This window comes from Salmo salar, chromosome 14 (genome assembly GCF_965601325.2).
Source record: "Salmo salar chromosome 14, fSalSal1, whole genome shotgun sequence".
Taxonomy (NCBI): domain Eukaryota; kingdom Metazoa; phylum Chordata; class Actinopteri; order Salmoniformes; family Salmonidae; genus Salmo; species Salmo salar.
In genome coordinates this window covers 27,602,765-27,630,224 of record NC_138304.1, presented here as the reverse complement: position 1 = coordinate 27,630,224, position 27,460 = coordinate 27,602,765, and the positions used below count along the sequence as shown (strand labels likewise).

Genomic DNA, 27,460 nt, shown 5'->3' with positions numbered 1-27,460 from the left:
CTGTGTTGTGTGGTGAAATAAGAACACAAACGTTATTCCTCATCGTTACGATCACACTCAGATCATACACATTTAGTTGAGGAACACATAGGACATCAAATATGTGAAATACCCCGGGGCAGGTAGGAGGAGAACACAACCCCATGCTTAAATTGAGCCTGTCGAGGGGTGAGGGAGCGGGGGCACATTTTGGCCTGACGCGCGGAACAAGCCCCTCGGCTGTCTGTGTATATTAAATCTGTGATTGGAGACGAGGCCTGAACTGAAACCAGGAGCAGGACAATACTCAGGAGGAACGCCGGATAATAATGACTCATCAGTGGACCATCAGTGTAGAACACAACCTAGATGGAGGGACAGATATTACACATCCAACCATTTCGAATGAGCGACTAGCTAAATACATCGGCAAAGCTTCATTTTGGAAACAAAACACAAGGATGAATGGAGCAGCATATTCATAGTTTGTGAAACGGTATACTATACTGTATGTTTGTATTTTTGCTTGTTTTTGGCCAACACTAGAATGAACATGTAACTGTCTGTGGAAGTTATACCTTGTACAGCAGTGGTGTAAAGATCAATTACTGTAGGCCGACAGTTGAATCTCCTGTGACATCCTTTTAGTGAACATCAGCTGGAGCACTGAAGAAAGCCAACAGCCCTGACTTGCTCCATATACTGTACATGAATACTTCACATACAAGTACCCGTCAACAGACTGAGAAATGCCACGGTACATGAGGAGTGTACAGTATTATTCAACAGTGAATAAAGATGTTGACTGTTCATCCATGCTGTTACTTCTCCAGTTGACTCTGCTTTCGCAAGATGACCTCTCTTACACACCACCTGAAAACTCAGAGTATGACTAAAGGGTCTATGAAATGGACAGTTATGGTAGACAACTGTATTATGAATTGAAATGCTTTTAGATTCTTAGCTCTAACAAATGTTTAATTAAAATCCTAAAAACAAGGAACAATATGCTGAATCTCAGTGAAAGCACACATTTAATTTAATGTCATGTGGTCACACAATGGATGACTGCCAAGTCATCTAACATAATCCATGTATCAACATGGATAAGAGAAGCAAATTACTTGGTTTAATTGTCATTTTCTAAAGCAAACTCATACTACACCCACAAGGACATGTCAAAAGAAGGGTAGAAGCTACCTGAAAATCATAAACAGCTTCAGAGAAGATGGCAAACATAGCCACTACATAAACATGGTGAGGCTGAGATACAAATATAAGGGCATCCATAGGGGTTCCTGCAGCTTCACACACCAATAGCCATTCTAAAATACTGGAGGAAAAACATGATGGAGAAAGAGAAGTGCTTATAATATTTAAAAAATCAGCTTCTGAGGAGAAGATATTCCCTAGAAGTATTAGTAATACTATTGAAATCCAGTGATGTGCAGTCAGGGTAAGCATTGCTTACTCTGAGATAATCTACAAAAAAACTGTTATAAAAAGCCAAATAAAAAATACAATGATCTAAAAAAAAAAATCGTCATTATTTTTTTGTTATTTAATGTTTTTTTCTAAAACATTCTGGTGGTTCTTATGCTCAGCATCAGCGTCGTTGTTTTGCCTAGCTTGAAGTAGTGTAATTTGTTGCAAATCAAATAAAAGTGTATTGGTTGCGTACACAGTTTAGCAGATGCAGCGAAATGCTTTCATATTTTGCGCATACATATTGCCTAAACATGTTGTGTGGGTATAACCTGGGGTAAGCGCTGCACATTTGGGATGTGTCTACATCATTTGCCGTTTGCATCCCTTGAACTGAACGAACTCGAAACTAGCTAGCTAGCAAAAACAAACGGACAAATGGACACTATACTGCACCTAAAACAATTTTCCAAGTTGGAATAATTTAATGCGCCATTTGGAGGGTTCGAAGAGTGGAACGTCAACTATAACTCAAATTAAAACCAGACAGGCAGCATTCAGGAGCTCTACAAATCAATATGTGACATGACAGGCAAGGTGAACAGTGAGTACTGGACTATCCACTTGTCTGAAACGTCATTAGCAATTAAAATACTTTTTACCCAGACTTTTACACATCTTGGACATTTACTTTTGCTTTGTGGACAGTAATGGGAATGGGAATTACTTTTTGTGTTACTGTGAAAATGGAACGCCTTGGGGATGCGTCTCCCATATGACTGGGCCTGCTGTGTGCATGCAGAATAAAATAATGGACATGGGGTGATACTGACTTCTACAACGTGGTCACCAAGAGGACCGACCAATGAGCTTCATTTACAAGTAAAGGTAGATCTAAATGCATTTTCCTTTGCAAATGTGTAGGTTAGGCTACATTTTGAACTGCATGTTTCAGTCATTCTGATTGTTGATATGGACATTTTGTTAGAATTGTATTTATTATACACTGTGTGTACAAAACATTAGGAACACCTGCTCTTTCCGTGACATAGACTAACCAGGTGAATCCAGTTAAAATCCATGATCCCTTATTGATGCCACAATCAGTGTAGATGAAGGGGAGGAGATAGGTTAAAGAAGGATTTTTAAGCCTTGAGACATTTGAGACATGGATTGTGTAACTATGCCACTCAGGTGAATGGGCAAGACAAAATAATTAAGTGTCTTTGAACGTGGTATGGTAGTAGGTGCCAGGCTTTGAGTGTGTCAAGAACATAGAATGTTGCTGGGTTTTTCCCCCTCAACAGTTTCCTGTGTGTTTCAAGAATGGTCCACCACCCAAAGGACAGCCAGCCAACTTGACACAACTGTGGGAAGCATTGGAGTCAACATGGGCCAGCATCCCTGTGGAACGCTTTCAACACCTTGTAGAGTTCATGCCCGAACTAAATTGAGGCTGTTCTGAGGACAAAAGGGGGTGCAACTCAATATTAGGAAGGTGTTCCTAATATTTTGTTACACTCAGTGTATCGCTTGTGTATCTTTGCTACATTGGTATTTACATTAGATTTTGTTTTTGTCGATTTAGGTTAATAGCCTATGTCACTCCGGTTTGTAGGAGTTATCTGTTGTATGTGAACTTGGGCTTCATAAAGGTTTATTTGTGAGTAAATCTGGATTTGAGAATAGCCAATGCTTACCCAGCCAGGGATGTCACTGTTCAAATCAATAACGCAGACAATTTGTGAAAATAACCTGGTTCAATAGGAATAGGCCTTGAATTGTAGATGGAAGCTTTAATACATAGTAAAAACATACCATATTATTAAACCTGACAGGCAATCTCCTTTAATACTGTGAATCATCAATTATTTCTCTGGTACTTAATGTCAAGATTAATTCCACCACCCTACGTAATAAGATGATTTCAGATGACATCTCCAATCAGTGGGCTTGGAGTGCTTCCAACCGATAAAAAACCTGTCACATGAAGTCAAAAGTGATGACAAAATAGAAATAACATTTGCATTTGGCTCCTCTGAAGACATACTATGAGTTAACACAATATTTCATCTGGCTACATCCAGAGAGGTGATCCTGTGTTTCATCATAGTGCATTTTCAGACAAAAATGGCACATCTGGGTTTCATTCTCACAGATCAGTGAATGATAAAACAGTCAGCCAAATGTATTTAAATACTTATCAACATAAGTGTAAACATGGATGGCATCATTAAAAGTAAAGATGACAGAGTGCGTCAACAACAGCAATGTGCCTGTCACATTTGTATAGCGACCAATCTCCCTCTGTGACCCATCCCTACTACCCCCCTCTTTCCATGCATCACCACCCACCCCAAAATCCCCCTCTCCCTGCCCTTTTGTTCCCCACTCCAGACACAAACAATGTGGCTCCCTGCTATAGATGATGGCAAACTAGCTTGGCATAGAGCCTGCAGCATGACCATACTGTGGATCTCACAGAGGAAGCCATCTGTACTTGTTTATCAGGACTCTTGAGTCCGTCACTAAAAGAGGTCCGCCAGTGAGTAACAAAATGTAATTGTTAAAGATGGACTGGTGATCATGAGTCATCAGTTTCATAAAAGAAAACGGTGATTAATCAAACTAGGGGTAACATCATAGACACGGTATATGATTCAATTCTACAGTATGTCAAGACACAGTCTATGGTTAGGACTGTTAGCTAAATATAAAGTCATAAAATAAGTCATAACTTATTATCTGGTTGCATACCGGGATTCAAAAAGCATTACAAAACTTTGCTGCAGTGTCCTGCGACGTTACAGGAAGCAACATCTTTATCTGTGGTGTAGATAAAGAGAGAGGGTTTTCTACAGTGTCCTTGCACCACATCCTGTGCAAGTAACTGAAAATCAAACACACTGGAGAGGTATCACTCCAACAGCAGCAAGGTAATCCAGTGTCTCGTGAGAATGTAAAAAACAAAGTGAGAGGAGCAACAATTATCCTATCACATCCAAGACCTCATTAGATTCAACTAAAGAGGTCAATACTCTTTTATCCAGAGAAGAACTTTATCAGATCTAGTCTTAGTGTAGACAGAGGCCGTTGTATTACCTGTCACTGGTAATTGGCAGTGGATCTCTGCAGCACAATGCATCTCTCTCCAAAGGGCTTCAGCTCCCAAGGTCAGTGCAGAACGCACCAAGAAGGATAACAGTGGAACGTCAGTTTCTGTCAAACAAGCTGTCAGCACAAACTTTGTCAGTCAGGGCACAGATGGACAAATAAACTGCTAGAGAGTGATAATAGAAGTGATCGTCCCCAATTCCAGCCCTCCCTCCATCCATCCCCCGGGACTAGAATAGATCTGAAATTGTACCTTTTGTAAAATGACATTGGCATTTTATCTTTGGAGATTCAAAAGAAAAGAAGACTCACTTGAAATTCATTACCTTGAGAGTCATTGATTTTGATGTCATCTATGTGGGCTTCTCTCTGGCTTGGACGTTTTGTCCTTCAGTGTGTAGTTTGGTCTCCATCCACCTCTGCCTCATCGTTCTCACATCTCAATATTCTTCTGCACTTTCTGGAATCCCCCATCTTCAGTCCCCAGTTCACATAGACATCTAGTATGTGGGTCCTATGAAGACCTAAGGTTGGCTATGGCATCAATGCTTAGGCCTACTGTTAGGCCATGGCTAGAAGAGGGAGAACACCACTGACCACTTTTCATTATGCTGTAATTCAACTCCAGTGATGTACACTAGCTTCCCCCCAAAATACTATTAATCCATGTGAAAACTGTTCAGGCATGCTCTTGTGGTGCCAAGCTGGTTCTAAGCTTTCCAAAAGGATGTTGGTCAACACAGTCACGTAATCCCTGTTTTCTGATTTGTCAGGAGTAGATAACACATCGTGTTTACTCTGACCTTGTTCTCATCCAGAAGCTCTCTGGGACATCAAAAAGCTAACTTTAAACTAACCACTCACCTTTACCACTGACTGTAGATGGGGGAAAAAGTTAATCTAACCTCTTAGTTTGGGCCTCCTGCTTACTGTGCTAAAGGTCATCATTCAGCTCTTCATCTGACATAACAGCACAGTTCTGGGGAGCAAGATTTACTATCAGTACATCACTATCAGTCATCACTATCAGTACATCACTATCAGTACATCACTATCAGTACATCACTATCAGTACATCACTATCAGTCATCACTATCAGTCATCACTATCAGTACATCACTATCAGTCATCACTATCAGTACATCACTTTCAGTACATCACTATCAGTCATCACTATCATTACATCACTATCAGTCATCACTATCAGTCATCACTATCAGTACATCACTATCATTACATCACTATCAGTCATCACTATCAGTACATCACTATCAGTCATCACTATCAGTCATCACTATCAGTCATCACTATCAGTACATCACTATCAGTACATCACTATCAGTCATCACTATCAGTACATCACTATCAGTACATCACTATCAGTCATTACTGGAGACCAAGTAGACAATAATATACTATTGGAATTGTATCACTAACAGCCAATTTTACAGGATATACAGTACATGCCGAATGGTTTTAAAAATACACTGTCCAATTGCATTTCAAGATCTATTCTATGGGGGCTCTGTAGAAAGCTTCACATTGATGAATATAAATATACTGTATCAACATCATGTTTATTTTAACTAATAATTGACTGATCAAACCATTTTCTTTCAGCACAAAAGAACCAGCTCTATCATATCTATCACATTGTCTCATCTATATTGAGAATTCTCAATGTACACACACTCCCCCTTTATAAGAGAAGGTGATCTGTGGTTAATATGCAGTTACTGGTGAGAAAACCAGGTCAAATTCCCTTCTCAAAAGGGCCCACCTATCACTAGCTGGAGGCACAATGTGAAACCAACAGTCACTGTAGCACACCTCTAGTTTGCTAGTAGTGCTTGACTAACCACCAAAATGAAGAGACTAAAATTGTTCATGTATAGAAAATGAGCACCATGATCTCATCACTGCCCATGAATGCAAAACAATTATGTCTAAATCAACACAAGCAATTAAATCTCCTTAAGCACAGGACCACAATTAAGCTAAGCTAACATGACTAATTGTTCATTTCTAATAGAATGGACTGGGGTACATGATGTGGGTCACTTAACAAAGAGATCAGCATAGCCTTCATATTGCATTATTAGGCTATTGGGCTTATTCACAAGGGTCGACTGAGAAGGGTATTAAAGGATAGGACTACTTGGAAAGATGGAGAAAATTTGCGCAGCGTCTATATAGTCGACTCACTCATTAACCAGCATAATCAAGATACTGTTAGCTCAAAAGCAGGTGATTGTTGCCGATCTGGAAAGCAACTCGACGCCCGGTGTTCTCAGTATGTTCATTCCCGTTAGGTAGCGTTCTGTCATTGGATATATGTGCTGAGTTTACAATACCATTGGCTCACATAGCTGTCATTGTTCTGCTTCCTGGCTGAACGTGGCAACGCCTGGAACAAGCACGTAAGTAGACACTGTCCACTGACAGTAAGGTAGATATGATCATGGTTCATTCAAAACAGGTGAACATTAAAAAACGAACTTCACTTTAGCCGTTTGTTTTATGTACAGTCAGCATTCACAACGTTGTCCCTCGCGTCTGAATCCGACTTCACTGTTGTAGCCTACCGTGCTGAAAAGTTCCTAATTCTTACTCACCTGACTGTTGAATCAGGTAAGTTCCAAGGGTCTATTGTAATCCAGTATTACGCTACCTGACTGGTGTAATTATTAGAAAATGACAGGGTAGCATATTTGGCCTTTATTTAGAATGTTTTTGACTTGGGTAGGCTACATGAAAATAGGCTGCCCCACAACTTTATCTAGGCTGGATGCTGCATTCACACAAAGCTTCGTTTTTTCCGCTTTTAACGCGCCGCCAGTGATGTATCCAAAACGCAGTCAATTCTCTGGTTGTCAATGAGAGCAAGGCGTCTAAAGGCACATTTACAGTGCTGTGGTCAATTTACAGTGCTTTGCATCCAGGATTTTTATCAAAAACGAATTATTTGTTGAACATTTTCTTTGCAATGCATTTTAACGAGGGTATAGATTTAACTAATATGTATGTAGAGGTCAGTCAACTTATAGTAGGCTATTATAGCATTGTCCTGCCAAAATCACCTCTTTCCACCACTACCTTGCTTTCTTCATACCGCATGCATTTGCTTATTTCAACAGTGATCTACTGGAAGTTGATTTTAAAGATGGAGTCGGTTATATGACAAGATGCACAAAGTAAACAGCATAGCGGGTCAATTATTTCCACAACAACTAAGAGTGTTGGAGCACAGCAAGGCTAAACTTCTCTGATGTTTTGGTCGTGGGCAGTGCCGCCTCAAGCCTTTTGGGGGGCCCTAAGCGAGATTTGGTTGGAGGGCCCCCCTCACAGGCATAACATTTTAGCATAAGTATAATACAGGAAGGCACAATTTATAGTCCAATATTTACACATGTTTTGGGAAGGGGGTATTGGGGGGCAAGCATTTAAATTGTGCACTATTTAGCAATCATAATAAGAGTCTGGTAGCAGCAGGTGTGTGTGTATGTGTGCGTGCTAAGGTGTGGAGAATCAGAGCAGGTGGTCAGTTCGGTTCAAGTGTTCAGAAGTCTGATTGGTTTGTAGGTAGAAACTGTCTCTGAGCCTGTTGGTATTAGACCTCATGTTCCAGTAATGTCTCCCCGACGCTAAGGGAGTGAACAGCTTGTAGCTGGGGTGTGTAAGGTCTTTGATGATGCTGCTGGGACTTCCTCAGGCACCGTTTCAAGTAGTCCTGGATGGGTGGGAGCACGGTCCCAGTGATGTACTGGGCGGCCTTCACCACCCACTGGAGGGCCTTGCGTCTGTGGACGGAGCAATTTCCATAACAGGCCATGATGCAACCGGTCAGGACGCTCTCGATGGTGCAGCAATAGTATTTGGAAAAGACCGGAGGTGGCATGCCAAATTTCTTCAGCCGCCTTAGGAAGTACAGATGCTGTTGAGGCGTCTTGACAGGAGTGGTGGTGGTGTTGTTGGTCCATGTCAAGTCCTCTGTGATGTGGACGCTGAGGATCTTAAAACTGCTGGCTCTCTCTACTGCAGTCCCGTTGATGTGGATCGGAACATGTTCCCTCCTCTGCTTTCTGAAGTCAACAATCAACTCCTACCACCGTGGTGTCGTCAGCAAACTTGATGATGGAGTTGGTGTCGTGCAGAGCTACGAACAGGAAGTACAGTGGACACACCCCTGGGGAGCCCCTGTATTAAGAGTCAGTGTTGAGGTGGTGTTGTTGCCAATCTTCACAGCTTGTGGTCTGCCAGTCAGTAAGTTCAAGATCCATTTGCAAAGGGTGGTGTCCAGACCCAGGGCTCTGAGCTTGCAGTCAACCTTGGAGGGAACAATAGTGTTGAATGCAGAACTGTAGTCAATGAATAGCATGTAGGGTGTTCCTCTGGTCCAGATGTGTTACGGCGATGTGAATACCGATGGAAATTATATCTTCCGTGGATCTGTTGGAGTGGTAGGCAAATTGTAGTGGCAATAACCATTTTTAACAGACATGGGCAAATTGAGTGACTGTCAGTAAGTACGTTTACATACCCAGTAATAATTCAATATTAAACTGATTATGGCAGTAGGCAGATTATGCGATAGTCATGTAAACACATTACTCTGCTTATCTTAATCAGCTTAAGGTCAAAATCGAAGTATGCATACGCCAATTAAAACACCTGGTTTTCTGAGCAAACTTTAGAATTATTAGGACATGTAAACACCTTCATCGGTGTTCCAGCGGTGTATATGATCTGTGTATGTGCTAGCACCAGCCGAGCGATCCTCCCTCTTTAGCGCAAGTGAAGTGAGTTCAGAAACAACTGAATGTATGCGTCTTAGAAGTAGTTTTCACATGCAAACTTTATATGTCCAAACTCAGAATCAAATATGCTTCCCAAAAATAACATGTACGCTGTGGTAGAACGTTTATTTTGATTGGTGATTTTCTGCATTTATCAGAGTGCCTTCAGTAGCCTGATTTCAGATCTGACCATGTAAACAGGATTATGAGGGAAATCGTTCTTCTTACAAAGCATGTATAAACGTTTCAATCGAACTATTATGTTAATCTGACTATCCACAATAATCATATTATTTTGTGAATGTAACCGTGCTCAGTGACTGACATAACAAGTGGATAACTGCTAATGCACTACCAAATTTCTAAATTGCGCCTTGTGTATTTTTACTTTTATCACTCTTAATAGTAAGTTCAGACCCCGACTGAGTTCCAGCATTTTATTTTGATTTAAACATTTCTGGGTCGGGGGCCCCCTAGCGGTTGCAGGGCCCTACGCGCAGTGCGTAGTCTGCGTATGGTAGCTATGGTCCCATAGCTACCACATTGTAAGTGCACATGCACCAATACTGTGTGCGAGCGAATTCTTGCTTCCTGCTCATAGCAATATCTGCTGTGCTGCTCCTGCTACGTCATTTTGTTAATTCTACCGTTAAAGATACATTTTAACAGTATCTAGGCTGTCAACCCCATAAAAACACAATAATGTTTTCTCTCATTCAAACTGTGTTCAGCTTCAGCATCCAATCAAAATATATCACCGAAGACATAAACATATATATTTTTGCTGGAATAAAGGACTCTTAAGGGTTTATTTACTCTCCACTATTCTAGACTACACAGACTCTGCAAACATTCATCATTCACTACACTCTTAACTTTTTGCTAGACCAAGGACCGCTAACCTCAAGGACCGCTAACCTCAAGGACTGCTAACACCGGTTTGTGTTCCACCTCCTTTCACTATTTATCAATACTTCTCACCACCATGAAGTTGTAGACTAAGTTCTGTTTGAATATTTGATCTAAAGATGACATGACTTGTGGCCAACCCCCCCCATACCCTTGTGGAGAGGCACTCAGTTTTATGGCCCATGTTAAACCCAGTTTCACTCTAGCTCTGTACAATTATACTCCTTCACATATGATATAACTTCTTGGAGCTCAACACATTCTGTTATGTCTAGACAGTTTGTGGAAATCAGTTTTCTTGTTGTTTTGTGTTAAAGTAAGGGTACTGCTATAGTAGTTTGCTTCACAACCTGATTTCAGAATATGACTCTTGCTAGATAGACTGTGGGTGGCGCTCAATGGCAAATACCTTTTTTTAAATTTGAATAATGAATTGGCTTTGCTTGCCTGCTTTATACATATCTCTTTCCCTAGGGTACGAATATGGCACCATGGATTATTCAAATTGCCTTGGTGGCAATGAGTATCTTAACCGAAACTACTGAAGGGAAAAAAGACAAGGTGCTGTATTGTTCAGGTAAATTGGGATGTTTATTTGTTCACTTTGTCCTTTTCTACCTATGCAATATGCATTTTTTCAGGATTTAGGCTTACATGTAATGCAGCCCCTGTTTATAGCCAATACAGACTATAGATTTGCAAAGGGTTGTGAAGTATTGTGATAAAATATATTATTTTGTGAAAGTTAACTCAAGCAAACTAATGTATTGTAAGCTTGTTTCCTATCATTTCACCTGCCAGGACAGCATTTCCTATTCTACATCTGATTGGTTTCTTGATTATCAAGAGTTTTTTTGTTACTGTGCAATTTTGGACAATCATTATATTAGTAAAACTATTTTGAGGTCTTATTGTTTGTGCATGCAGTTAAAAAATATATATATTTCTGTAACGTCTGCTTCCAACTCAAACACGTAGATCCCCTGAAAGCAGCTCACATTCCAGCCCACTTTCCAGCTCACACTGTCAAACATGTAGATCCCCTGAACACAGCTTACTCTCCAGATCCCAATCACCTGAATTCTCATCACCTGTTCACACACGATTTAGTTCAGTTCTTTGCCCCCATCACTGTGAGGTATTGTTTGTTTTTGCGACACACAGCTTTCAGAGATCTGTTTTTACCATGATTTACGCCTCTCGTGCATGATTTTTTTGCCTGCCTCACTAATGATGCCTTTTGCCTATTCCCTGCCTGTACTTTAGCCTACTGGATTTTCTGTTAACTACCTATTGCCTGATCTTCCGGACTATGTTACTAGCCTTTTCCCTGCCTGTACTGTTGCCCTTTTGGACCCCCTGTGTATGACCTTCTGCCTGCCCCTGGACCCAGCTACCTGCCTCCTCCTGTGGTCCTTTACCCTGCGCTTGAAACCAGCTCTCTGTCTCCCATCGTGTTCATTACAATTTCTGTTGAATTTCAAACGTGTAGAAGGACAGAGACAATTTACAATATTCTTTATCTAAAAATAAGAAAGGCGCACTATTGAAAACTTTGTCATCATGATAATTAACATTTTCCAGCTATTACATAGTTTCAGCAATTATGTTTTAAAAAGGCAAGTTAAACTTGGTAAAAGGCAGCTCATCACATTTAATTGGAGCACCATTGTCATTCTTTGAACTCAACACTGCAGTGTGACCAAACCTTGGAGTCATCCTTGCATGAGTATGTAACACTTCTCAAGCTACCAATGAATTAAAACATCAAAGCTGTGACTGAGGTACTGATAAACAGCCTCTATCTCCAGGCCATCAGACTGTTAAACAGTCACCGCCCTGCCCTGAACCTTAGTCACTGTTACTAGCCGGCTACCACCCAGTACTCTACCCTGCCCCTTAGAGACTGCTGCCCTATGTACATAGAGTCACTGAACACTGGTCACTTGAGTAATGTTTACATACTGTTTTACCCACTTTATATGTACAGTGCCTTCAGAAAGTATTCACACACCTTGACTTTTTCCTAATCATGTTGTTTTACAGCCTGAATTTAAAATGGATTCAATTGAGAATGTTTGTCACTGGCCTACAGATAATTCAATTTAGAAATTATAGGGTATTATGTATTTTATGTTTTTAAAAGTTAATTAAAAATGAAAAGCTTAAATGTCTTGAGTCAATAAACATTCAACCCCTTTTTTATTGCAAGCCTAAGTAAGTTCAGGAGTAAAAATGTGCTTAGCAAGTCACACAGTAAGTTGCACGGATTCCCTCTGTGTGCAATAATAGTGTTTAACATAATTTTTTAATGACTACCTCATCTCTGTACCCCACACATACAATTATCTGTAAGGTCCCTCAATCGAGCAGTTAATTTCAAACACAGATTCAACCACAAAGACAATGGCGCCGAAGGGGATAGCTGCCGTTTTACGGGCTCCTAACCAACTGTGCTATTTTGTTTGTTTTTTTTCGCGTTGTTTGTAACTTATTTTGTACATAATGTTGCTGCTACCGTGTCTTATGACCGAAAAGAGCTTCTGGACATCAGAACAGCAATTACTCACCTCGAACTGGCCGAAGATTGTTTTCTTGAATGAGTCCGATGCAAAGGATATACTGCTTCCCCGAGACCAGGCCCAAATCCCCATCATTCACGTGAAGAAAAGACGGAAATACAGGGGGCGGAGGTCGGGTGCCTTGTGAGAATTCGTCGGCAAGTGGGTAAACCGCCTTTACCATCCGTTCTATTGGCCAACGTGCAATCACTGGAAAATAAACTGGATGATCTATGACCGAGACTATCCTACCAACAGGACATTAAAAACTGTAATATCTTATGTTTCACCGAGTCGTGGCTGAACGACCACACAGAGAATATAGAGCCGGCTGGGTTTTCCGTGCATTGGCAGGACAGAGCAGCTACTTCTGGTAAGACAAAGGGTGGGGGTGTGTCTATTTGTCAATGACAGCTGGTGCGCAATGTTTAATATTAAAGAAGTCTCTAGGTATTGCTCGCCTGAGGTAGAGTACCTCATATGATAAGCTGTAGACCACACTATCTACCAAGTAAGTTTTCATCTATTATTTGTAGCCATATTTTTTTACCACCACAAACCAATGCTGGCACTAAGACCACTCAACGAGCTGTATAAGGCCATAAACAAACAAGAAAATGCACATCCAGAAGCATTGCTCCTAGTGCCTGGGGACTTTAATGCAGGCAAACTTCAATCTGTTTTACCTCATTTCTACCAGCATGTCACATGTGCAACCAGAGGAAAAAAAACTCTAGACCACCTTTACTCCACACACAGAGGTGCATACAAAGCTCTCCCTCGCCCTCCATTTGCCAAATCTGACCATAATTCTATCCTCCTGATTCCTGCTTACATTCAAAAACTAAAGCAGGAAGTACCAGTGACTCGCTCAACACAGAAGTGGTCAGATGACGTGGATGCTATGCTACAGGACTGTTTTGCTAGTCCGTACTGGGATATGTTATGGGATTTATCTAATGGCTTTGAGGAGAATACCACCTCAATCACCGGCTTCATCAGTAATGCATCGGCGACATCGTCCCCACAGTGACCATATGTACATATCCCAACCAGAAACCATGGATTACAGGAAACATCCGTACCGAGCTAAAGGCTAAAGCTGCCGGCTGCAAGGAGCAGGACACTAATCCGGACGCTTATAAGAAATTCCGCTATGCCCTCAGATGAACCATCGAACAGGCAAAGTGTCAATATAGGACGATTAGATGTGGCAGGGCTTGCAAACTATTACGGACTACAAAGGGAAACCCAGCGGTGAGCTGCCCAGTGACGAGAGCCTACCAGACGAGCTAAATGCCTTTAAGCTTGCTTCAAGGCAAGCTCACTGAAGCATGCATGAGAGCACAAGCTGTTCCAGACGACTGTGGGATCACGCTCTCCGTAGCCGATGTGAACAAGACCTTTAAACAGGTCATCATTCACAAGGCTGCGGGGCCTGACGGATTACCAGGACGTGTACTCTGAGCATGCGTGGACCAACTGGCAAGTGTCTTCACTGACATTTTCAAACTATCCCTGACCGAGTCTGTAATACCTACATGTTTCAAACAGACCACCATAGTCCCTGTGCCCAAGAAAGTGAAGGTAACCTGCCTGTTCAAGGCTCACATCAACACCATCATCCCGGAAACCCTAGACCCACTCCAATTCGCATACTGTCCCAACAGATCCACAGATGACGCAATCTCAATTGCACTCCACACTGCCCTATGTGAGAATGCTGTTCATTGACTACAGCTAGCGTTCAACATCATAGTCCCACAAAGCTCATCAATAAGCTAAGGACCCTGGGACTAAATACCTCCCTCTGCAACTGGATCCTGGACTTCCTGACGGGCCGCCCCCCAGGTGGTAAGGGTAGACAACACATCTGCCACGCTGATCCTCAACACTGGGGCCCCTCAGGGGGGTGTGCTTAGTCCCTTCCTGTACTCCCTGTTCACCCACAACTGCGTGGCCAAGCACAACTTCAACACCAACATTAAGTTTGCTGTCGACACAGCTGTCGACACAGCAAACTTATGATCCAGCCTGATCACGACAACGATGAGACAGCCTATAGGGAGGAGGTCAGAGACATGGCAATGTGGTGCCAGGACAACAACCTCTCCCTCAATGTGAGCAAGACAAAGGAGCTGATCGTGGACTACTGTAAAAGGAGGGCCGAACAGACCCCATTAACATCGATGGGGCTGCAGTGGAGCGGGTCGAGAGTTTCAAGTTCCTTTGTGTCCACATCACCAACAAACTATCATGGTCCAAACAAACCAAGACAGTCGTGAAGAGGGCATGACGACACCATTTCCCCCTCAGGAGACTGAAAAGATTTGGCATGGGTCCCCAGATCCACAAATAGTTCTACAGCTAAACCATCAAGAGCATCCTGACCAGTTCCATCACCGCCTGGTACGGCAACTGCTCGGCATCCAACCGTAAGGCGCTACAGAGGGTAGTGCGTACGGCCCAGTACATCACTGGGGCAAAGCTTCCTGCCATCCAGGACTCCACGTCAGAGGAAGACCCCAAAAATTGTCAGACTCCAGTCACCCAAGTCATAGACTGTTCTCTCTGCTACTGTACGGCACATGGTACCGCAGCTCCAAGTCGGGGTCCAAAAGGCTCCTTAACAGCTTCTACCCCCAAGCCATAAGACTGCTGAACAATTAATGAAATTGCCACCCGGGCTATTTACATTGACACCCCCCTCCACCACCCACTGCCTCTACTCACTGTTTATTATCTATGCATAGTCACTTTACCCCTACCTACATGTACAAATTACCTCAACTAACCTGTACCCCCTGTATATAGCCTTGTTATTGTTATTTTTTACATTTAGTTTATTTAGTAAATATTTTCTTAACTCTTTCTTGAACTGCATTGTTGGTTAAGGGCTTGTAAGTAAGCATTTCACGGTAAGGTCTGCACATGTTGTATTCGGCGCATGTGACAAATAAAAATGTTCTTTAATTAGATCGGAAAGACCAGGGATGTTTTCCAAGTCCTCGCAAAGAAGGGCAGCCATTGGTGGATGTGTTAAAGAAAGAAGCAGATATTGAATATCTCTTTGAGCTTGGTGAAGTTATTAATTACCCTTTGGATGGTGTATCAATACACCCAGTCACTACAAAGATACAGGCGTCCTTCCGAACTCTGTTGCCGGAGAGGAAGGGAACCGCTTAGGGATTTCACTATGAAGCCAATGCTGACATTAAAACAGTTACAGAGTTGAATGGCTGTGATAGGAGAAAACAGAGGATGGATCAACAACGTTGAAGTTACTCCACAATACTAACCTAATTGATAGAGTGAAAAGAAGGATGCCTGTACAGAATACAAATATTCCAAAACATGCGTCCTGTTTGCAACAAGGCACTAAAGTAATACTGGAATAAATGTGGCAAAGCAATTCACTTTTTGTCCTGAATACAAAGTGGTATGTTTGGGGCAAATTCAATACAACACATTACTGAGCACCACTCTCCATATTTTTAAGCATAGTGGTGGCTGCATCATGTTATGGGTATGCTTGTAATAGATAAGGACTGGGGAGTTTTTAAGGATAAAAAGAAAAACCTGGTTCAGTCTGCTTTCCATCAGACACTGGGAGATGAATTCACATTTCAGCAGGACAATAATCTAAAACACACTGCCAAATCTACACTGGAGTTCTTTACCAAGACAGGAGCAGAGTTACAGTTTTGACTTAAATATGCTTCAAAATCTATGGCAAGACTTGACAATGGTTGTCTAGTAATGACCAACAACCAATTTGAAAGAGCTTGAAGAATTTTGAAAAGAATAATGGGCAAATATTATACAATCCTGTTGTGGAAAGCTCTTAGAGACTTACCCAGAAAGACTCACAGCTGTAATTCTAACGTATTGAGTCATGGGTGTGAATACTTATGTAAATGAGATATTTCTGTATTTCATTTTCAATATATTTGCGAAAATTTCTAAGAAAAATGTCCCTTTGTCGTTATGGAGTATTGTGTGTAGATGGATGAAAAAATACATATTTAATCTATTTTGAATTCAGGCTGCAACACAACAAAATGCGGAATACTTTCTGAAGGCACTGTATATACTGTGTTCTAGTCATGGCTCATCCTATATAACTACTGCTCTTCACACCTTTTCTATTCATATACTGTCCTTACTGTCTATACACACCGTTTTATTTATATATTTATATATATATATATATATATATATATATATATATATATATATATATATATATATATATATATATATATATATATACAGTACTAGTCTGGACACACCTACTCATTCAAGGGTTTTTATTTTATTTTTTACTATTTTCTACATTGTAGAATAATTTAAATTTAAAGACATTTAAATGATGAAATAACACACATGGAATCATGTAGCAACCAAAAAAGTGTTAAACAAATGAAAATATCAAGGTGGCTACTTTGAAGAATCTAAAATCTAAAATATATTTTCATTTCTTTAACATTTGTTTTTTGGTTACTACATGATTCCATGTGTTATTTCATAGTTTTGATGTCTTCACTATTATTCTCCAGTGTAGAAAATCATAAAAATGAAGAAAAACCTTTGAATGAGTAGGTGTGTCTAAACTTTTGACTGGTACTGTATATACAGTGCATTCAGAAAGTATTCCGACCCCTTCACTTTTCCACATTTTGTTACGTTACAGCCTTATTCTAAAATTGATTAAATAGTTGTTCCCCCCATCAATCTACACACAATACCCCATAATGACAAAGCAAAAACAGGTTTTTATTTAAAAAAAAATCAAATGTATTAAAAATTTTTTTTACTGAAATATCACATTTCAAAAGTATTCAGACCCTTTACTCAGTACTTTGGTGAAACACCTTTAGCAGTGATTACAACCTCGAGTCTTCTTGGGTATGACGCTACAAGCTTGGCACACCTGTATTTTGGGAGTTTCTCCCATTCTTCTCTGCAGATCCTCTCAAGCTCTGTCAGGTTGGATGGGGAGCGTCGCTGCAAAGCTATTTTCAGGTCTCTCCAGAGATCTTTGGATTCAAGTCCAGGCTTTGGCTGGGTCACTCAAGGACATTCAGAGACTTGTCCTGATGACACTCCTGCGTTGTCTTGGATGTGTGCTTAGGGTCATTGTCCTGTTGGAAGGTGAACCTTCGCCCCAGTCTGAGGTCCTGAGCGCTCTGGAGCAGGTTTTCATCAAGGATCTCTGTACTTTGCTCCGTTCATCTTTCCCTCGATCCTGACTTGTCTCCCAGTCCCTGCCGCTGAAAAACATACCCACAGCAAGATGTTGCCATCACCATGCTTCACCGTAGGGATTGTGCCAGGATTCCTTCAGACGTGACGCTTGGCATTCAGGTCAAAGAGTTCAATCTTGGATTCATCAGACCAGAGAATCTGGTGTCTCATGGTCTGAGAGTCTTGAGGTGCCTTTTGGCATGTGCCTTTTACAGAGGGGTGGCTTCTGTCTTTGCCACTGTACCATAAAGGCCTGATTGGTGGAGTGCTGCAGAGATGGTTGTCCTTCTGGAAGGTTCTGCCATCTCCACAGAGGAACTCTGTAGCTGTTAGAGTGACCCATCGGATTCTTGGTAACCTCCCTGTTTGGCCTGGCAGCCAGCTCTAGGAAGAGTCATGGTGGTTCCAAACTTCTTCCATTTAAGAATGATGGAGACCTTCAATGCTGCAGAAATATTTTGTTACCCTTCCCCAGATCTGTGCCCCGACACAATCCTGTCTTGGATCTCTACAGACAATTGCTTTGATCTCATGGCTTGGTTTTTGCTCTGACATGCACTGTCAACTGTGGGACCTTTATATAGACAGGTGTGTGCCTTTCCAAATCATGTCTAGTCAATTTAATTTACCACAGGTGGACTCCAATCCAGTTGTAGAAACATCTCAAGGATGATCAATGTACACAAGATGCACCTGAGCTCAATTTCAAGTCTCAAAGAAAAGGGTGTGAATACTTCTGTAAATAAGGTATTTCTAAAAACCTGTTTTCACTTTGTCATTATGGGGTATTGTGTGTAGATTGATGATTTCTGTAACGTAAAGCTGTAATGTAACAAAAAGTGGAAAAACTCAAGTGGTCTGAATACTTTCCAAATGCACTGTGTGTGTGTGTGATATATATATATATATATATAGATGGATATATATGGGGTTTGTTGGAGGAGGAATAAGCCGGTGTCCACATACTTTTGATCATGTCGTGTATATATAAATATGTATATACACGACATGATCAAAAGTATGTGGAAACACCTGCTTGTCGAACATCTCATTCCAAAATCATGGGCATTAACATGACGTTGGTCCCCCCCCTTTGCTGATATAACAACCTTCACGCTTCTGGGAAGTCTTTCCACTATATGTTGGAACATTGCTGCTGGGACTTGCTTCCATTCAGCCACGAGCATTAGTAAGGTCGGGCACTGATGTTGGGTGATTAGGCCTGGCTCGCAGTCGGCGTTCCAATTCATCCCAAAGGTGTTCTATGGGGTTGAGGTCAGGGCTCTGTGCAGGCCAGACAAGTTTTTCCACACTGATCTCAACAAACGATTTCTGTATGGACCTCGCTTTTTGCATGGGGGGGATTGTCATGCTGAAACAGGAAAGGGCCTTCCCCAAACTGTTGCCACAAAGAATCGTCTAGAATGTAATTTTATGCTGTAAATTTCCCTTCACTGGAACTAAGGGTTCTAGCCCGAACCATGAAAAACAGCCCCAGACTATTATTCCTCCTCCAGCAAACTTTACAGTTGGCACTATGCATTGGGGCAGGTAGCGTTCTCCTGGCAACCGCCAAACCCAGATTAATCCGTCGGACTGCCAGATGGTGAAGCGTGATTCATCTCTCCAGAGAACCCGTTTCCACTGCTCCAGAGTCCAATGGCGGCGAGCTTTACACCACTCCAGCCGAAGCTTGGCATTGTGCATGGTGATCTTAGGCTTGTGTGCGGCTGCTCGACCATGGAAACCCATTTCATGAAGCTCCCGTCTAACAGTTTTGAGCTGACGTTGGCTTTCAGAGGACGTTTGGAACTCAGTAGTGAGTGTTGCAACCGAGGACTGACGATTTCTATGCACTACCCACTTCAGCACTCGGCAGTCCTGTTCTGTGAGCTTGTGTGGCCTACCACTTCATGGCTGAGCCGTTGTTGCTCCTAGATGTATCCACTTCACAATAACAGCACTTTTATAGTTGACAGGAGCATCTCTAGCAGGGCAGAAATTTGATGAACTGACTTGTTGAAAAGGTGGCATCCTATGACTGTGCCACGTCGAAAGTCACTGAGCTCTTCAGTAAGGCCATTCTACTGACAATGTTTGTCTTCAGAGTTTGCATGGCTGTGTGATCGATTTTATACACCTGTCAGCAATGTGTGTGGCTGAAATAGCCGAACCCACTAATTTGAAGGGGTGTCCACATACTTTTGTATATATAGTGTATTATGAGTTGTATGTTTTCTTATCATCAGTTCTGTATACATAATGACTTATTTACTTTTGTTTCTAGTGTGCACCCTATATTTTCACATTTTTTCTATCAAGCTTATTTCATTAGAAATCATTTTATTGCAGTTTTACTTTTGCTTTTCGCTAGCTGTGGGCATAATATGGATCTATAAATACTTGTTTGATAGTAAATGAGTGCTGTGGATTGTTCTAATCTATGTCTGTTTCTTTTAGCATGCAGGGCTATTGTTGATGAGCTCAATTATTCAATCAGTCAGATTGATCCAAAGAAGACTATCCATGTGGGAGGCTTCAGACTCAAGCCTGATGGGAGCCTGACTGATAAAAAGGTAGCTACCTCAGTAAATCATGTTGCAAAAGTAGGTATTATTCCAAAGTGCGCTCCACTGGATCAAAACATCTCATAGTACACACAAAGCTATCAATTGAACTTTCTTGAAAAAAAAGATTTGATGATTTATGGATTAAGAGATCGATGCATCATTCATACATTGAAGAATGCATATTCATACTTAAAATACTTGACAAAGCATAGGTCTAGTGGTTTCATAGTAGTTCCTGGTTTCCTGGATCTCGTACCTTGTGAAACATCCCGGCAGAAGAAAAGAAAGATCAGTGTGTAACTTAATTTCAGTTTGGGTGGTTGTAAGCATTGGTACCCGCTTTATTACTGTTTCACCTGTATTTCCCTCTGGAATATTCAAACCACTGTATTTCCTCCTTTTTCGAACCAAGCATTGTTGTGGTGTGAAGAGGTCAGACCTGGTAGTGTTCCAGTGGCCTATCACTAGTGTCCAGGGACCGTCATTAGCTGGTCAGCTCCCCTATTGATCTCAGGGGTTAATCCCCTTTTGATGGTAATTGATAGCTAGTAAAGTGCTGTTCATATAGCTAGGCTGTTTGTGGTTTTTCCTCTCCCCCGTGGCCATTTCAAGTTCACTTTCAAGTAAAAGGGATTCTGATATTATATCTCCTAATATGACAACTCTAATTATCTCTCATTCATATAGATTTGAATTAAATCAAACATTCCATAGGCATAGTATAACAAACAATATAGAGTTGGATTCGTTTTTTTCTTGAAGTATCCTCTTTACCTTCTCTTTTCAAATCAAATTGTATTGGTCACCTACACATGGTTAGTAGATGTTAATGTGAGTGTAGCGTAATGCTTGTGCATCTAGATCCAACAGTGCAGCAATATCTAACATGTACTCTAACAATTCCACAACAACTATCTAATACACACAAATCTAAGTAAAGGGATGGAATAAGAATATATACAATTGAATATATGGAAGAGCAATGGCAGAGTGGCATAGGCAAGATGCCATAGATGGTACAAAATACAGTATATACATATGAGATGAGTAATGCAAGATATGTAAACATTATTAAAGTGACTAGTGATCCATTTATTGTAGGCAGCAGCCTCTCTGTGTTAGTGATTGCTGTTTAACAGTCTGATGGCCTTGAGATTGAAAAACAGCTTCTATCTCTCGGGCCAGCTTTGATGCACCTGTACTAACCTCGCCTTCTGGATGGTAGCGGGGTGAACAGGCAGTGGCTCGGGTGGTTGTTGTCCTTGATGATCTTTTTGGCCTTCCTGTGACATCGGGTGCTGTAGGTTTCCTGGAGGGTGCTCTTGCTACATGAGAATAGTTTTTTTTGCCATCAGTTAGTCTCCGTCCTTCCTGTTTATTATGCTATCTATGGATCAGGTGTGTATGTCATAGTCACAGACTCTCATTAAATGTTTCCTAAAAGAGGGTTAATTTGAAAAGAAATGCTAATTACAGTTCCTATACCCCTGTGAGTCTTGTTCATATTCCATTTTGTTTGCCCTCAAGCTGTGGGGGTGTGCCTCTGCAGTACCCCTGTTGTTGTTAGTAGAGAGAGTGTATGAATGCAATGATATAGCTCCACTATAATTACTGAATCATAATGAATACTAATAAGAGAAGAGTTAAGCATTGAATTATGTACCTGGTTTTACCACGCTCTGAACCGTAAGCATACTGACTCTTAAGTGAAATGACCAACAGACCCAGATGGCTGATCAACTTCTGTACTTACTGCCCTATGGAAGTGTACCTTTTGCACTAATCACTGGCTTGTTTTGACTTCTGAGCATAAATCCAAGAAACCCTCCCCCACCCCACTGGCTTTTGACCCTGTCTGAATCAAGGAGGGAGGGGTGTTCAAGCTTAGATGCCATCATAGGAGATTTGCTGGTCTTAAGTCTCCTTTGCTCTCCTCAGAAAGCAGCAGGGCTCCCTGAAGGAAGGTTGACACCAGTCACACCACAAAGTTAAACCTACAACAATGAATCATTAAGCCAAAGACATTGAACTTAGATGAATAAGTTGATGGAAGTTGTTCATGTCTTATGTTTTTATATTTGTATATAGATTTGAATTTCATAAATGTATTAATTCTCAACGAATGGCTTTCAATGTTTCTGGTTAGACCATGAAAAAAATGTCTGTCACTCTTCATTAAATTACATTTCTGTATTGTCACGATAAAGGTAAATACTGCAGCGATCGTTTGTCTGTGTGTTTATGCAAATATTTCCTTTTCTGAAGACTATAACAATATTACACATTGTTGTAAATGGTGGCATTAATAGGTTCTAGTTTTTATGAATTTGTGTTTTCATTGGTCCATATTATTCACACCAGAAATTGAAAGCCCCTTTCCAATAATGGCTGGTTTTCCAATGGGAATTCAATGGAGGATAGCATCCCTGAGAAGCCTTTTCTCTGCAAGGTCTGCCTAGTCCTCTCCTCATTCTTCAGGAAATGTGTGATTGACAGGTCCCTTTCAAACCCCTCAGACTGGTAAGGAAGGAATTTAATTCCACACCATTTTCAGGATTGCATGATAAGGATTTGGCTTGACGTTGGACTTTTTCACGCTGGACTTTTTGGTGTGTTTAAAAAAACATTTAAGGCACATTTTTCTGACCAATCAAGTCAAGATCTCATCATACATATTCATAGAAATACACCTATGGTGTAATAAAATGTAATAATAATCAGAATAGCTCCATTTTTGGTTTACAATTTTTGTAAAAAATTGCTGCTATGGTTGATATTCCAATTTTTGTTTTGAAGTGACTTATTAGTTAAAAGTTAAACATTCATGTTGAAGTAGTCAAACAATTTTTTTGTTGATAGGCCATCCTCAATGTTAACTACTTAGCTCTCTGTACATTGAAAAAGGAGAGAAATGTGTACCAAGGTTCAGGCAGTTTCCTGAAACCTTTTTATCTTATTTGTGAGCAGATGGCAGTGAGCCACGGAAGCCCCTTTGTGTCACTACGAGTCAGATATAAAAAAAAAAAGAGGAGGGGGAAAATGCTTCTATAATGTAATCAGTGGGTCCGGAAGGGTCCATACTGAGGCTGAAAGGGGACAATAGGGTCAGGGATATATCTACATTGCACAAAATCCAGTTCATCTGCAATATGCCCCCCGCCCTTCCCCTTGCCCAGCACCTTTTGACCGGGATTGACAAGGAAAACTTCCTGCTTTGATCATTGGAGGGTGGAGGAGATGAACCGCCAAAAGGGACCAAAGGATGAGACTGAACTGTTTACCCTGCACTTGGCTGCTGTTTAGGCCTCCCCCTGCTCCTTAATTCAGCCCCCCTCCCTGGCCCTTTCACTGCCCCTGCCCCCCCGTCACCCTTTCCCCTCTCTCCTTCCGGGGAGGCCACGGGGGCGGGAGCATAGTGCACCTTGACCTGTCTAGACACCATTGCAAGTGTTGTCCTGTTTCCAAGGGGAAGGGGTATACTTCTACAGGTTAAATGTCATAGTTCCAGCATAGGGGAAGTAGGGGTTGTTTGTGTGATGGGAATGGAAGTTAGGGGTCACCAACATGACCCGGCCGGATCCCAAGCAACTTCATAGAACTGGAATCAAACTCGGTTAAGTTTAATTTGTATTATTTTTAATTTATTTTTATATTTTTATCCACCAGGTCCCTCTTGCTAGGTCTGAGTCCAACTTGAGTGAGCTTCTGGATGGAGTTTGTGGTAGCATGAGTGACTATGCTCTTCATATGGACCCAGACACCAAGATAAAGCAATACAAAAGATTTGCTCCAAGAAGTTCTGATGCTGGGGATTTTCCTGATTTTAACAATTTCAAGTTTGATGGCCCAGAGGGATCCAATGCCCTAAAATTTGTGGTAAGTGTGGCAATAATTTATTAATTTACTCACATATATTAATTTATTTTCACTCTTGCTGTACATCATGCTGTACATACTTCAAAGTTCAGGTGACATTTTTTCCTATGTTCTGCATTTCCAAGTCTTTTTTTTCACCTATTAACTAAGTATTTCAAGGTTGAATAGAGATATTGGTAGCAGAGGGAAACTGCTTATTATGTTTTGTTAACCAGGGTGAAACTTTGATGTAATTTAAAGCACAGAAGTCAATGTTATACCTTGGCCTTTGATATCACAGCTTGATATTATCTGAAAAACCATTTACATTCTTGATAATTGTGCCCGTAACACTAAAACGTACATTGATATTGTTTTTCCACTTTACTTATGACCTTTTTAATGAAGATATATTGCATGCGTCGTAGTCTGTAATATAGAAAGCCATTAATTGAAATTATACCAAGAAATCTGAAACCGTGTATTAAAGCTCGCATTTGTATTTTTCATTATTATTGTATTTTTTTACAGTTATTACAGTGTGACATTCAGTGTTGAAGTTTGTCATTTTGGTGCCAGGGGTGTACTGTATTCTAACCCAAAACCCCAAATTTCCTTTGTTCATTTACAATTATATTGCGGTCTTACACGTAATTTGCGCATATTTAAGATCAAGTTAGGCATCACAAGTAAGAAATCATATAATGCGCAAAGATGTCTGTGTGTGTGTGTGAGTGTATGTGTGTGTGGAATCGCCAACAATCGTGTTGCCTATCTAGGTTACATGAGTCATCCAAGATGGCTGAACGGCAAGGCGAGAGGAAAAATGGCAGTCTGCCTCACGGCCATGCCCACTATTGTGTGAAACTACATGCTTGTGAATCTCATGTGCGGAGGACCTGTTTTTGCTGTCTGTCGAGTGGCAACCTATCCCCTTTCTTCTGTTACAGTGTGAAAGCATTGTGGAGGAGTTTGAAGATTATATCATCTCTCTCTTTGCCAAAGAGACCGACCATGTGGTCGACAAGTTATGCAATGAAGTATCAGGTACGGTTTCAGACATGTTGTGGTTTCTCTCTGACCAGGCCTCCCGTTTGCCCCTTACTGCATAGATGCTACCTAGAACTATGTTATTACTCACATCATTACCCAAATGATACTACCTAGAACTATGTTATTACTCACATCATTACCCAAATGATACTACCTAGCACTATGTTATTACTCACATCATTACCCAAATGATACTACCTAGAACTGTGTTATCACTCACATCATTACCCAAATGATACTACCTAGAACTGTGTTATTACTCACATCATTACCCAAATGATACTACCTAGAACTATGTTATTACTCACATCATTACCCAAATGATACTACCTAGAACTGTGTTATCACTCACATCATTACCCAAATGATACTACCTAGAACTGTGTTATCACTCACATCATTACCCAAATGATACTACCTAGAACTGTGTTATCACTCACATCATTACCCAAATGATACTACCTAGAACTATGTTATTACTCACATCATTACCCAAATGATACTACCTAGAACTGTGTTATCACTCACATCATTACCCAAATGATACTACCTAGAACTATGTTATTACTCACATCATTACCCAAATGATACTACCTAGAACTGTGTTATCACTCACATCATTACCCAAATGATACTACCTAGAACTGTGTTATCACTCACATCATTTTATAGTTTGTTAAAATGACTAATCACTATTTTTTTGTATGAACAAATAATCACTGTATCTGGGTGTTTGGCCTTTGAAGAGCTTTGATTTGTAAAGAATAGCAGACAGATGCCCTACAAAATACTCATTTTGGTGATCTGAACGTTTTAATGTTGCTGTTTTTTGATTGTGCGACCCCAAAGATGTTTAGAAGAGTACCGTGTCGCTACCAGGGAATACAAACATGACCACTTTTGTATATTATGCATCTGAAAACAGAATATGAAAATGTATACATCCAGACACTTACTACCTTTATTACAGCTATATTTGTAGTGTCATGATTTCCCCCTTACGTAACTGTCGTCTTTGATCCACCATTTTGTTTCAACCCTGTTAAATGAGGGTTCTGAAACAGCAGCGCAACCGACCAAGTACTATTTCTGAGCAGAAACAGTTTATTTAACAGTTTAATATCTCAGAGAATGATGTTGTGAAACTAGTACTCCATTAGAGAAGCTAAAGGGCAATTTTTGTTCGACAAGATCGCGGACGTAGGCCGATAGTTTGAATGTGCTATGTGAAGAAAGTCAGGACGGATTAGGCCTCTTCGCTGCTATTTGAGTATCAGGGTTATATGGAATTCATCATCAGAAAGAAACCACAGCTCCTATCTCTCGTATGTTTTCAATATGATGTAATTCGTTTTTCGGCAGGTGTCATTGCAGTAAATGGTGTCTTCTACTGGATGTCCAATAATTGATAGTTATTTTCAATAGGCCATCTGACAAGATGGCGGACTCATTTTTGTCTACATTTCATTTCCAGATCACTGTAAAGGCACCAAATTCCAGAGTGATGAACTATAGTTTTACACGCATCTCTGCTGCCGATGACCGGACCAGTTTAGATATATATTTCAAATGAAGAAAATCATTCTTGAAGGATATTGTATCAATCAACTTGAATACATATAAATAAAGTTTTCTATTTTGAATTGAGATACTGGACTAACGTTGTCAAATCCACGGAATTGTATTATGATATAGAAAGTCAGGTGTTTCTTTAGAGGTAGTCCTAGTAACTTCCAGCTGGGTGCTGTTGTCAAAAAGTCCTAAATTATACATTTCTAAAAATATGCAGGAGGAAGAAGTAGCACTCAAAATAAGGATAAGATGGGTGTAAAAATAAATAACCAAGTTTAAATGTGCTATACTCAGCCTTGAGGGACTGTGAGGAAGCAGCCATGTCAAAAAAAGATGGCGTGGCGTCCTACAGGCAATGTCAAGATGAGCTGGATCAGCA

At 40.8% G+C, this 27,460-nt stretch overlaps 1 protein-coding gene across 2 annotated transcripts; it reads left to right on the top strand.

The window, feature by feature from the left end:
- Positions 1–6,938: 6,938 nt before the first annotated feature.
- On the top strand, positions 6,939–27,156 carry cnpy1 (canopy FGF signaling regulator 1). Of its 2 annotated transcripts, XM_014140394.3 has the most exons (7): positions 6,948–7,149; positions 10,201–10,252; positions 10,698–10,800; positions 20,492–20,607; positions 24,268–24,477; positions 25,407–25,503; positions 26,984–27,156. In XM_014140394.3, the coding sequence occupies exons 3-7, from the start codon at positions 10,707–10,709 to the stop codon at positions 27,022–27,024; spliced, it is 558 nt and encodes a 185-aa protein (XP_013995869.1). In that variant the 5' UTR covers positions 6,948–7,149; positions 10,201–10,252; positions 10,698–10,706; the 3' UTR covers positions 27,025–27,156. The 2 variants fall into 2 exon arrangements, with proteins under 2 accessions (XP_013995870.1, XP_013995869.1); XM_014140395.3 differs by lacking the exon at positions 10,201–10,252 and having other exon boundaries at positions 6,939–7,149.
- The last annotated feature ends 304 nt before the right edge of the window (positions 27,157–27,460 follow it).